Source organism: Priapulus caudatus, unplaced genomic scaffold (assembly GCF_000485595.1).
Source record: "Priapulus caudatus unplaced genomic scaffold, Priapulus_caudatus-5.0.1 Scaffold105, whole genome shotgun sequence".
Lineage (NCBI taxonomy): Eukaryota > Metazoa > Priapulida > Priapulimorpha > Priapulimorphida > Priapulidae > Priapulus > Priapulus caudatus.
In genome coordinates, this window is record NW_014577166.1 from 262,905 (window position 1) to 275,417 (window position 12,513).

The window sequence follows — 12,513 nt, forward strand, 5'->3', positions numbered from 1 at the left end:
CCAAGCGTAACGTGTCTCGGTGCAATACATGTGTTGGGTGTGGTGTGTGTTTTGACATACATACTGTCCAGTCCATAACAAGGTTGCATACACTTGGGGGGGTGGTGTTTGGTGTCGCGTGTTGTGTGTGGTAGTGTGGTGCTGTCACGGTGTGTGTTCGTGGTGTGCTGGTAGTGACTGGTGTGGGTGTGTGTGTGTGTCGTGTTGATATATCATTTGCCAACATGGGGTGTCGTTCCTCATACATGTGCTAACCATAACTTAGCAATTGGATCTAACTAGTGGCTAAACATTTGTAAACCATGTACTAAGTGTTCGTATTATGGTGTGTGTGTGTGGTGTGGTGTGTGGGTGGTGGTGCCTCCTTTGAAAATGAACGTATCCCCATCCCAGCAGATTGTGTGTATCCTGTATCATTCGAATCGTCACTCTTTGTTTTTTCCACGTTCTATCCAAATCAATCCTACAAAGGAGCCCTGTTCTATGATGGAGTTATCTTATTGCAATAAGTACCTATTTTTTGCACAATTATATGGACACACTGCTGCGCATAGAGTGCAAAGAACAGGATTCTGTTTTAGCGTCGATTCGCCAAATATGTGTCCAAGTTACGTACACGACAAATTGCAAAATTTACACCTTATTCAAGCTGAAAGCTCATGGCATTCCTCAAGTCATCCCTTTTTTTTAATTAGCCACTTAGTATTTAATTCTGCGAATATTAAAGCCACTTGTAATGGCTCAAAGTGATTCTTAGATGTGAAAAAAAAACATTCTATTCCATATGTCGCCTGGGTCGTTCACACGGTTCCATCTTTTGAGGCTCAGCATAAAATGATTCCACAAAGTTCTGAATGCTGCAAACTTGGAGTAAACCTTAATACAAACATAATGGATAAAAAACAATTCAAGGCAACTCTGTAATTGCACTATACAGCATTGATTGTCCGAAGATCACTAGCTTAATGACAGCCATGTCTATGAACACAACAAAAGTAGAACGCAATTTTCGACACCATAATTTTCCCTGGCAAAACGCTTGGTCCAATGATTCTGCACTACAGATGACCTAAAAAAGGTCTTAATGTTTATTGCTTAAAAAAACATGTGCAGATAGTGAATACTGACCCAATTCGATTGAAAAATACATGTTCATTCTGTCATACGCCTGCTGGGACCAACATTACTCGAAAATTATCGACCGCATATATATAATAAATAATAATAGATATATATACAATATATACTATAATATATGTGCATATGCAATATCATCATAAGCGCCTCTTAGAACTAGACACATAAGCTTAAATCAATAATGATAATGATTGTAGAAAAATCGATTATGCCAAATCTGAGCAAGACAACCATGCATCTCTAGCAGGCTTGCTAATAGCTTAACAATAATGCGATGGCACGGTAGAAAACAACTTAGTCAACCGATAAATGTGGAAAAGGTATATAGTATTACCTGTCATCTTCGGCAGACAACTTATGGAAAGGCTGGTTGATTACACCTAGAACTGGCACACCAGTTGCCCAGTCAAAGACGCCAATGAGCACAGTGACACACTGCAGCCCAACTGGGTGAATGCCATTCACTGCTTTTACTCCACAGTCACCACTGATGTACTCTGCAGTTGAATCTATAGTACAATAATATTCTGACATAAACATTCAACTCACAATTCAAGTGGTAATTACATGGTCTTTTTAACCTTTAACGGTACTGTAGGGTTAAAATTCAATTTTCTCACTTCCAATAAATGACACAAATGCTGTAGCTAGTGCACATCTCAACAACTGCTTGGTCTGAATGTGGTCACTAAGCACTGCAGTCAAATAACTTGATATATTAATTACGAAATTACAAAGTTTTACTTCACAATGATTGTTGCTTACCTATTGGATCTATCCACACTCCAAGATCTTTTAACGGCAGCTGAATTGTTACATTATTTAGATCCACTTTCATCCTGACCTCTTTGTGTACGGCTACTGCTAATAAGCAAGCCGCCTCCATGTTACCATCAAGAACCTACACAATGAGATTAAATTACTCATTTTAGGTGAATAAGAATATTTAGTTTTTAGTTTTCGAAGTGTAAATAATAAGTATAGTGTATTTTGCAGCTTATAGAATGCATTTTCTTCAGAAAATGTCTCCAAAAACTACCTTGCACCTTATAAGCTAAAGGTCGTTGCAGCAGAAATCATAGCCAAGCTTTTTTAGCTACAATATGGTACATTATACCCCTGCGGAATAATCTATAGCATATATATACTAACCAATGCTGGCAGTGAGAAGGGCTTATGAAATACCAAGCACTTCAGGGGTGAAACTCGAAAACGACAAAGGTGTACATACAGCCTTATTTATGGTGAACATATACCTGGGGGAGCAGGGGCTACTATGCAGCCAAACCTTTTTTCAGATTATTACTTTCTAAATTTGGGTTGCATGTTATAAGCTCCTACAAGTATTTAAGAATTGACTTATTGCCACAGCAGTCATCACACAAACCTTAGCTAAGAGTTCACACGTTTCCTCTTCTGTGTTCTTAACATCTACTCTAATAGTCTCGCCCTTGGTGTTGGTGAATTTATTGCTCTCCTCTCCAAATATCCGTTCTGCGATGTCTGGAAACTAAAACACGAATAATGTGGTAACTGGATCCGGTGGAATAACACATATTGCTTTGCATTTTACAGTTTGGAACAAGACTTTAAGCTGCACGAAGTTGCTAACCTATGAACTCTGCCAGCCTAACGACTTGTAAAGTGTACAAAAGACTAATATAAAAAAGTTCTATAGAAAAAGTAATTTGATATTTCTCATGGGCACATATACCTTTCTTCCAATATCATGCTTGACAGTTTCCTGAATCAACACGTCTCCTAGTGTTTTGAAGTCCTGGAGAAACCTCTTATTCTTCTGATTTCCTGTCTTCTCCTGCACTAGCAGCTCAAAGAGAGCTCGCTCCTGGCGGCACTGCCGCGCGATGTTAGCCGCCTTTTCAGAGACGTTAATCAGAGCTTCTAAAAATTCCCGCATGTTGCTCGAGATCTGCATCAAACAAAAAACACGTGTGATTATCAATTACTTTTACATTTATTATCATTGTGATTACTGGTTAGTGTGAGAGGGTGAGCATTTCTGTAAAAATTTACATCAGTCTGCACGCAGACTTCCATGTCTGGGTGTTGAATAAGCAATGGGGCATGCACATGATTCTATTAAACCAAATTCTATCAGAAATATAACAAATAATCAAGACCTCTGGTGACTGGAAATGTATTGTCTGGTGTGTAATAAAGAAAGAGTTCCACAAATTTCACATCTTCCTGTGATCTTTTCTGTAGAAATCTGCAAAGGTTCCTGTTTCATGTATTGGAGCCAGCTGGTTAGTCTACATAAGACACGGGACCACTATTAACTCACTACCGGTTCATTACCTTGTTAGGTTAGAGGATGTGACCCGTCATCGGCCGACCAATCGGAGGGCCCGCAGCTCGTGCACTAAAGCTGACGCGATGTTTTGTGGTTGCATTATTTAAGCTGGCTATCGTGTGTGGCAATGACATGCACATGGAGATGGGTGGATGGTTACTGGTAATTTAAAACGAATTCTTTCAATGTATGGCCCTATTCGACTGCACGACTGTTTTCCAGGCACAAATGTGGTGTCGGTTACTAAATTCGCGACATTTATTAAAAACGCTGGACAGCATGTCATAACTCTCATGGTGCACAGCTGAAATACATGGCTACCTAGCTTTAATATTGTCACTCGGCCGAAAACGGTCGAAATACTATTTTTCAGCTCCTGAAATTCAACGAACGTCTACCAATAGCACTATGATGTGATAGCGCCACCTGGTGGACTATTCCCACATCCGCTTCAATTGCTCTAAAAAAATAACCGATTGCTTCCAAGTGCTGCTTTTGGCATAGCAGACAACAAGACATGTCGCGTTCGTTTAGCATCAAATTTGACAAAATAGTCCTTTTATTTTCAGAAAAATATTCAATCCAATGCAAAATTTGACCAGTTTTTTATGTCCGATCATGTGGCATTCTAAATTACCGAGAAATTGTATTCGACGTGCAATTTTTTAAATTTTTTTTTATTGATCACATAGAATATCAGGTTTCGCATAGGCGAATGCAATTTTATTCAATGTAAATAATTCTATTCAACTCTAGCAACTACTCGAACTATGCACCGACTTGGCATTCCGCAAAGCAGACGGGCACCGGAATGGCCTTGTAGCCGGGTGGGTGGGGTCGAAGAAATCGCCAAAACTCAAAAACCAAACAGCGAATTAAACCAAAATTTTGCACCCGTGTGCAGCGGTGTTTGTCGGAACGTATTTTATTGCGTTTGACAGATTCCGAGAAAAAAAAGTTTCTATACACATTCTTCGACGTTAGGCGGTGGACCGTGGTCCGAGACCACCAAAATCTCTCTCAGTCCAGTAAATTTAACAAGTTAAATGGACCGTCGGTCCACCAGTTTTTTTCAGCCACTCTAGTTACAGTATTTAAATAATTTATCAAAGTATTTATGAGACTACTTACTGTACTAGATATACATAACACTTTTTAAACTTTGTTTCATCGCTAACCAAACGTCACGTCCATTCTAATTTATGGCATAGACTGGTACTCGCTCCCACCTCTCGGTTTGCCACCTCTAGTCGCCCAACGAGCAATTAAGCCCAGAAGTGGGAGCAAGTACCAGTCTAATTTATGGCATTGCGTGACTTTGCGTCGGGAAAAATGCGGTCCTAAAAGCAAATTTATGGATCATTAATAATAATACGGCGTTCTGAACACGAGTATGTAATGAATTTGTAAATTGAATTGTATTGAATTGTATTTTGAATGCGACTATATTTGATAGGTTTATCACTACTGTTATTATTGTAGTGTGTAGAAAGTATGTGATGTATATTTGATAGGTATTCTTACTGTTATCATAGCAGTGTGTAGAAGGAATGTGTGATACATTTGATAGGTATTCTTACTGTTATCATAGCAGTGTGTAGAAGGAATGTGTGATACATGCTCACTGACGACTAACGCAGAGTTGTTTTTCTATTTTGCAGCTTTTATTGTAGTGTGTAGAAGGTATGTGCTGTATATTTGATAGGTATTACTACTGTTATCATAGCAGTGTGTAGGAGGTATTATTATAGGTAAAATACAAAATGATATTACTGTTTTGTTCTTTATTGTCAAAAATGTCAAAATAATATTGGTCCAGTAAAATTTAGTCCGGTCCAGTAAATTTTGCTGGCTTGGTGGGCCGAAGGTCCAGTGTTTAGAAATTTCATTCGTGAAGACTGTATACAGGCCCGTGACCACTATTAAATCACTACCGGTTCATTACCCTGATAGGTTAGAGGATGTGACGCGTCATCGGCCGACCAATCGGAGGGCCTGCAGCTCGTGCACTAAAGCTCACGCGATGTTTTGTGGTTGCATTATTTAGGCTGGCTATCGTGTGTGGCAATGACATGCACATTGAGATGGGTGGATGGTTACTGGTAATTTAAAACAAATTCTTTCAATGTATGGCCCCTATCCGACTGCGCAAGTTTTTCAGGCACATTTGTGGTGTCGGTTACTAAATTCGCGATATATTTTTAAAACGCTGGACAACATATGTCATAACTCACATGGTGCACAGCTGAAGTACATGGCTACCTAGCTTTAATATCTAGCCACTCGGCCGAAAACGGGCGAAATACTATTTTTCAGCTCCTGAAATTCAATTCTTAAGTATAGGAATTAATGGAGGATTTAATAGTGGTCTGTTCTCATAACTGACCATAGGTGCCACCACCACTCCGGTGTTATCTGCCGGTAACAATGCGTAAAAATAGTGCTAACTATTTCATCTCAACTACACGTAAAACACAAGTATATTACATATGTACCCAGTAAAGCTGGCATAACACATTTAGACATAACAATGCTCGCAGTGGGCTAATAGCACACTAGTCAAACAAAATACACGTCGGTAAGGTTATAATTTAACATTGGCCGAAAATCGGCGATGTACTGCATGAAGTTATGCATCTATAGGATTATTAATACTAGCAGATAACATATATGTCATCAGTGCAAAGTACATGCATCAGTAATGTGATGCATACGGCGGTAATGTGCCACAAGCCTGCGAGTTAGCGTAATTCATTTTTGCCTGATTTTATGTTTTCCCCTTGAAAGTTTGAATAGCCCGACCAGGCTGTGCGACGGATTGTCTATACATGGTCTATATGGTCTAAGGTCTATACATGGTCTATACACGGTATTCTAACCCTAGCAATACCGTTTCTTGGAGCTAGCCCGTCCCAAACTAGACGAAACTGCATTCCTTCCACAGATACTGACACTTTGTCACACGTTTAATACAAACCTTGATCTTAACCACTAAAAGTTACTTATGTCAAAATCTAGTAGTAATGCCAATGGCTAATGCTACTGGGAATGATCACACCGTGACAACGAAGGAAGCAGTCATCGCGTGTCGTCGACACTATGCTTATATTATGTGATTTCCGGTAGCCCCGTAAACCGTGACCACAGGATATTACGCAAAACATGGAGACTGTTGTTGCCTTGTTTCTAAACAGTTTCTGTGCAAGTATTCCATCAAATTCGGATTGTGTCAGTCCGATTCACACTAACTAAGTGTGTTGATTATTTTGTGTCTTTCACATCATCTAGAAAAACACGTTAGTAGTAGTTGTTTGACTAAGGTAATAAAATTTTTTTGCGACAAAATATTCAATATCGTTCCAGCAGGTGGCGGCAGATAAATTTTTATCGGATTTGTCTAAAACTTTGCGATCATATGGTAAACTGAAGAGTGTACGAGATAACTTAGAAAAGCTCAAAAGTAAGTCATCAATTAAGTAAAACTAATCAGAGGGTTTACATGCTTGTTCGTTTTACAACTTAGCTGATAGTAATAAGTGACAATCACGCCACAAGTACTTGTTTATCCGTAGAGTCCGAGTGTTCAGTGTTTCTGAGTTTGTGTAACTCGGCAGTGTCAGTCGGACTCGTAACTAACAGTAGGTACTACTACTAGGTAGGCTAAGGGCTAACAGTCTTAGGCAGTGTGCGGGTAGTGTTAGTAACACTACCCCCCACCACAGGCACCGTCTCAATAAAGAAAAATAGTGTTAAATAAACACGAAATGTATTTACTACCAAAGAGTCATGTTTCTTTACTCTCTTTCGCCGAAATTATTGCCGATAATTTCCTGTAAATGCTGTTCAAATGCTCCTCTGCGACACACACGCACTCCGCTGCACGTTTACACTTATATATATATATATAAATATATATACTATATTATACTCGGTCTATCTAATATATGTGTAAACGTGCAGCGCTGTGCGTGCGGTGTACGTGTGTGTTGAAGAGCAGCATTTGAACAGCATTTACAGGAAATTATCGGCAATAATAGCAAATAGGTGAAAGAGAGTAGAGAAACATAAGACTTTGGTAGTAAATACATTTCGTGTTTATTTAGCATTATTTTTCTTTATTGAGACGCTTCAAGTGCCTGTAACACGCACACCGTCTAAAAAACGGTAATACATCGAATAACCTGTGTATTGGCGTTAGGCTCTCAGCCTGGATTAACTAGTGTAGTAGACTGGTACCTGCAGCGCTTTCGACGCGGTTACTGTCAATGACAGTGTCTAAAACTGTCTATGCATACTACTTATTAATATTACTAGTATTGGCAGTATTGCTAGTTTGTATAAAACACTTAAACAGTTTCACGTTTAACACTTGCAGCGTTATTTGTTATGATTGATTGTTGAAAAGCAGCACAGCCATAGGTGCCTGTACTTGTAGTGTACTACTTGTGTTACTAATGCACATGTCTAAAAACTATATATCAGTGCACATTGTGAATAAATTTTGTTTAAAGGGATTTATTACTATAGGTTCTCTTGATATTTTCAGATAAAATAGGTTAAAATTACGCTACATAAAAAGTTTTATGCGTCAATATTTATTTTTTATTTTTTATAAAACCGACGGCTATACCATTGCTTACAGTGACGGTGGCGCCACGAAGTGCACTCACTGAAAAAGTTGTGCAAAGCAACGTTTCGGCTGCAGGCTACAGAGAGAGGGTGTTTCTTATTTTTTTATTTGAGAGCAGAAGTATTGCAATATCTTATAAATGACACTTAGTTTCAGTTATAATATGGACGAATTTGTCCTAAAATAAATATCGTTTGGTTAAATAGCATTCAGGTATAAATATAATTGCACTTTTGTGATTGGCCCTCAGTCTGTAACATGCAAAATAAATTAGCAAATGCGCAACTTTTTTAGGGTGGCAGCATAATCGCGGGTGTCATGTCAGTGCCCAAAAATGAAGATTATGAAATTCAACGTTGTTTAACTTGTTTTATGACAAACGTGAATGAGTAATTATAGAAATTTGGAGGTATGCGCTATTATTTATTCATAATTTACTGTTGTCATTATACTCTAAAACTCTAGGGGAAAGTATCTCCCTTTAATTTTACCTCGTAAACCTCGTAAATAATAGTCTTCAAAGTTCAAGGGACTATATCGAAGATGGAGAGACAATTTGATCAAATCGACATATCAACATTGCGGATCGAAATAGAAAAAGCCACAAATTTGCTTTATTTAAAACGAAGGGAGAGTTTCAATACGGAATAACAGAAACAAAGAAGCTAAATTTAAAAGGATCTTTAGAAGATGGCGCATGCCGAAAGCAGTGATCACACTCAGATGATCGAGTGCAATGAACAGGCTTCATTTGTCTAATACATACTGAGAACATGGCTAGGAAGCTGACTGCATTCTTGTGCAGCGCTTCTCGCATGGTCGTATGGTGCTGGCAATGCTAGACACCTGTGCTGCCTTCTCCTATTGGTGAACAGGGTGCGAAATTAACGCAAGTTCGGAGTCAAATACTCCCATATTTACTGTCGGACTCCCTGATTTGACATATGCAGGAGTCCGTGTCACTCCCTGAAAATTCTACTATATACTAAGTTACTAGTTTGTTCCAGAGCATGACCTCGTGGAATTACCGTATTTTTTCAGCAAACGTTCAAAGAAAATTTGGCAGACGTGCAACCACATGAATCTTCAAAATAAGCACATGCGTTATTGTTAATATCTTTAGTTTTAAACTTCAGACTGCGGACTCCCTTATTTTGCTGCGTACTCCCTCTTTTTGAGAGCAGGGAGTCTGTTGGACTCCCTTGTAACAGACTCCCTTGTTCAAAAGTTAATTTCAACCCCTGGGTGAATGTTTGTCAGTGGTCGCTTGTTCAACAATGTGACAAAATGACGGCAAAATTGGAGATGCTTGTTGCAATAACGGTGAAAAAAAATTAGATGACAGTATCATGTAAATATGTAAATATAAACATATATCTAGTGTACATATGTCTATATACATACGTAATATATCTAGTGAGTAGAGATATTTTGAGAAAAAAACTGAATACTTAAGGTGACAAGAACTATGACTATATCAGTAAAAATGTTCCATATATTTCCCATGTCACAGTGTGTTCCAGTTTCTGTTTGGAATTGGAAATGTGAAAAATATGTTGTGCCTGCAAAATTTGGTGTCTTACTAGTACCTTTGCATACTTTATTGGTTTACATTTTATGAGCATGACGTCACAACAGGGCACTGAATGCATTATCTTTAAACATGAGTTCAACCCTTAAATTTTAAACTTTTTAATGATAAATGTCAGCAAACATTTTACCTATCAAACAAATCCTGTATAGGAATTTATAGAATGTTTTTCTGAAATTTCCAGGTGAAAAATTATTAATACTGAATGTGTATATCCTAGTGATGTCACGATCATCGATTATACTCGATCATCGGTTGAACAGTGGCTCGAAGTCCACAGCGCTTGGTTTCATTCAAAAATTCCATAAGGATCAATTCATAAAAAAAAAAAAAAATTGAAAAAAAAAATTTGAAAAAGTTTATGAGAATCAGAGATATTCTCGCTAGCTTATATCATATTTATCCTTGCTATAATCATACATATTATACACACAGTAAAGAAACAGTGCAAGACAAACATCCTCAAACACTGCTATAACCAAGCACATACATGCCACACACTAACATGGCACACGACGTACGTCACACACAGGCCATCAAGTCACCCCGAGTAAACCGATATGTAAAACGATTCATCGGTTACTTGGGTCCCAACCGATGATCGATACGAAATTACAACCTGATTGACAACTACTAAATAATAATAACATTAAACAACTTCTATACCCCTACATTGCTTTTTCACGTTCGGGTACCTCTTCCAGAGAGACAATTGTGGAGATTGTGCTGTAAATCTTCATGGCCACTATGTGCAGGTAGGTCTGGTGCCAGGTCTAATCGCAACAATAGGCTTCGCTTTCACCGGTAGTCTTCAACCGGAGAACAGGAAAAAGAAGCTAGCTGGTTCAGGGCGCTTGAAGCTGTTTTTTTTTTCACTTCGCCTAACATTTTTTTGCCCCTAACATGTGCATGTATGTTGTCTTTATACTCGCCCAGTCGAATTTTTTGCATATCGGTGTGGGCCATACGCCCAGTGGAACGCTCAGTGCTGTTGACTCTCCTGGCGTTTTCTCATGCTCTTCAGAGTTAAGGCATTAATACATGTAAACCGGTAGCCCAGAATCGTGACAGCTAGTCGTCTGGCCGCGCCGTATAGCGCATCATGTACAACAGAAGTTCGAGCCTGTACAAGAACTGCCAACAGGATGGAAAGCTCAGACGCTAGAATAGGGCAGAAGGATTAGATCTCAATCGTCTTTTGCATAAATTGTTCTCATGTTGTTGGTGACGTGTCTGTTATTATGAACAAATATTATCAAAATGAACACTGCCATCCTTCATGCCATTTTTGCATCCATGCACGATGGATGCTGCTATCGATGCCCCGAAACATTGCAGCTTTTTACGTGCTGGACGTCCTCTTCTGCTGCATACATGAATAACAAGACGAACCTGGGATAGCGTATGATGACAACTAACGGAAATACATTTGCTATGCTGCAGCTTTTTGGCAGTTTAAATGAGGAAATTTGTCGACTTATCTTTTTGCACAGGTTATTGAGCATTAACTAATGTACGCATAATGGTTGTGTGTAAGAATCAATTACCAGCGCTCTTCAGCCACCTTCAAGTGTTGGGCTTCTGTTGTGTGAAAGCAACCTAAATAATTTCTTGTGGCATAGATAATATGCAGAATAGATAATAGCCAGAAAAAAAGTGCTCTTTTGTGAAATGTGACATATTAATTAATTTCTATTTTGTCCAGTCTTATTGTATTAATAAAACCACAAAAACCAAAGTTGAATCCAACAATAAGTGTAAACATTGTGACTAACCTATCACGTGCAACACCCCTAGTAAGTAGAGAGAGAGAGAGAGAGAGAGAGAGAGAGAGAGTAGAGAGAGAGAGAGAGAGAGAGAGAGAGAGAGAAGACGAGAAGATAGAGAGACGAGAGAGAGAGAGAGGAGAGCAGAGAGAGAGAAGAAGAGAGAGAGAGAGAGAGTAGAGAGAGAGAGAAGAGAAGAGATGAAGAGAGAGAGCAGAGAGAGAGAGGAGAGAGAGAGAGAGTAGAGAGGAGAGAGAGAGAGAGAGAGAGAGAGGAAAGAGAGAATGAGAAGAGAAGAGAGAGAGAGTAGAGAGAGAGAGAGAGACGAGAACGAGAGAGAGGGCCGAGAGAGCAGAGGAGAGAGAGAGAGAGAGAGAGAGAGAGAAGAAGAAGAGAGAGAAGAGAGAGAGACGAAGAGAGAGAGAGAGAGGAGAGAGAGAGAGAGCGATGAGAGAGAGAGAGAGAGAGAAGAGAGAGAAGAGAGAGAGAGAGACGAGAGACGAGAGAAGAGAGAGAGATAGAGAGAGAGAGAGAGAAAGAGAAGAGAGAGAGAGAGAGAGAGAGAGAGAGAGAGAGAGAGAGAGACGAGGACCGAGAGAGAGAGAGAGAGAGAGAGTAGAGAGAGAGAGAGAGAAGAGAGAGACGAGAGCCGACAGAAGCAGAGAGACGAGAAGAGAGAGACTGAGAGAGAAAGAAGAGAGAGAAAGAGAGAGAGAGAGAGAGACGAGAGAAGGAGAGAGATACGACGAGAGACGAAGACAGCACAGAGAGAGAGAAGAGAGAAAAAGAGAGAGAGAAGAGGAGAGCAGAGAGAGACGAGAGAGAAGAGACGAGAGAGAGAGCAGACGAGAAGAGAAGAGCGAGAGCGACGAGAGAGGAGACCGAGATCTGAAGAAGAGATCAACGAAACGACGATGACCGTAGAGAGACAGAGAGAGAGAGAATTGAAGACAGAAGAGAAACGAGACGACCGAGACGAGAGGAGGAGAGGAGACGAGAGCTCGGCGAAGAGAGAGAAACAGAGAGAAGAAAGAGAGTAGAAAAGGACGGAGGAGGAGATGAGATTATGAGAGAC

The 12,513-nt window shown here is 39.5% G+C and overlaps 2 protein-coding genes across 2 annotated transcripts in view; one reads left to right on the top strand and one right to left on the bottom strand.

Moving 5' to 3' along the window:
- Positions 1–775: 775 nt before the first annotated feature.
- LOC106805198 (inositol polyphosphate 1-phosphatase-like) lies at positions 776–6,580 on the bottom strand. Its single transcript, XM_014806698.1, has 6 exons — positions 6,429–6,580; positions 2,852–3,067; positions 2,525–2,647; positions 1,903–2,038; positions 1,472–1,646; positions 776–857 (listed from the first exon to the last, which is right to left on the bottom strand). The coding sequence occupies exons 2-6, from the start codon at positions 3,053–3,055 to the stop codon at positions 776–778; spliced, it is 720 nt and encodes a 239-aa protein (XP_014662184.1). The 5' UTR covers positions 3,056–3,067; positions 6,429–6,580.
- A 266-nt stretch (positions 6,581–6,846) lies between these two features.
- Positions 6,847–12,513, top strand: part of LOC106805199 (nuclear receptor coactivator 2-like) — a gene marked incomplete in the record, with an annotated part of 120,763 nt that continues 115,096 nt past the window's right edge. Inside the window, 1 exon segment of the mRNA XM_014806699.1 lies at positions 6,847–6,911.

Bases quoted from the DNA above. Each gene is read 5' to 3' on its own strand.
- LOC106805198 (XM_014806698.1), bottom strand. From the start codon at position 3,055: ATGCGGGAATTTTTAGAAGCTCTGATTAACGTCTCTGAAAAGGCGGCT. The intron at 2,648-2,851 runs GTATATGTGCCC...TTCGTGTTTTAG, and splicing joins AGCATGATATTGGAAGAAAG to TTTCCAGACATCGCAGAACG. The intron at 858-1,471 runs GTAATACTATAT...CCAAGTTTGCAG, and splicing joins TTGTCTGCCGAAGATGACAG to CATTCAGAACTTTGTGGAAT.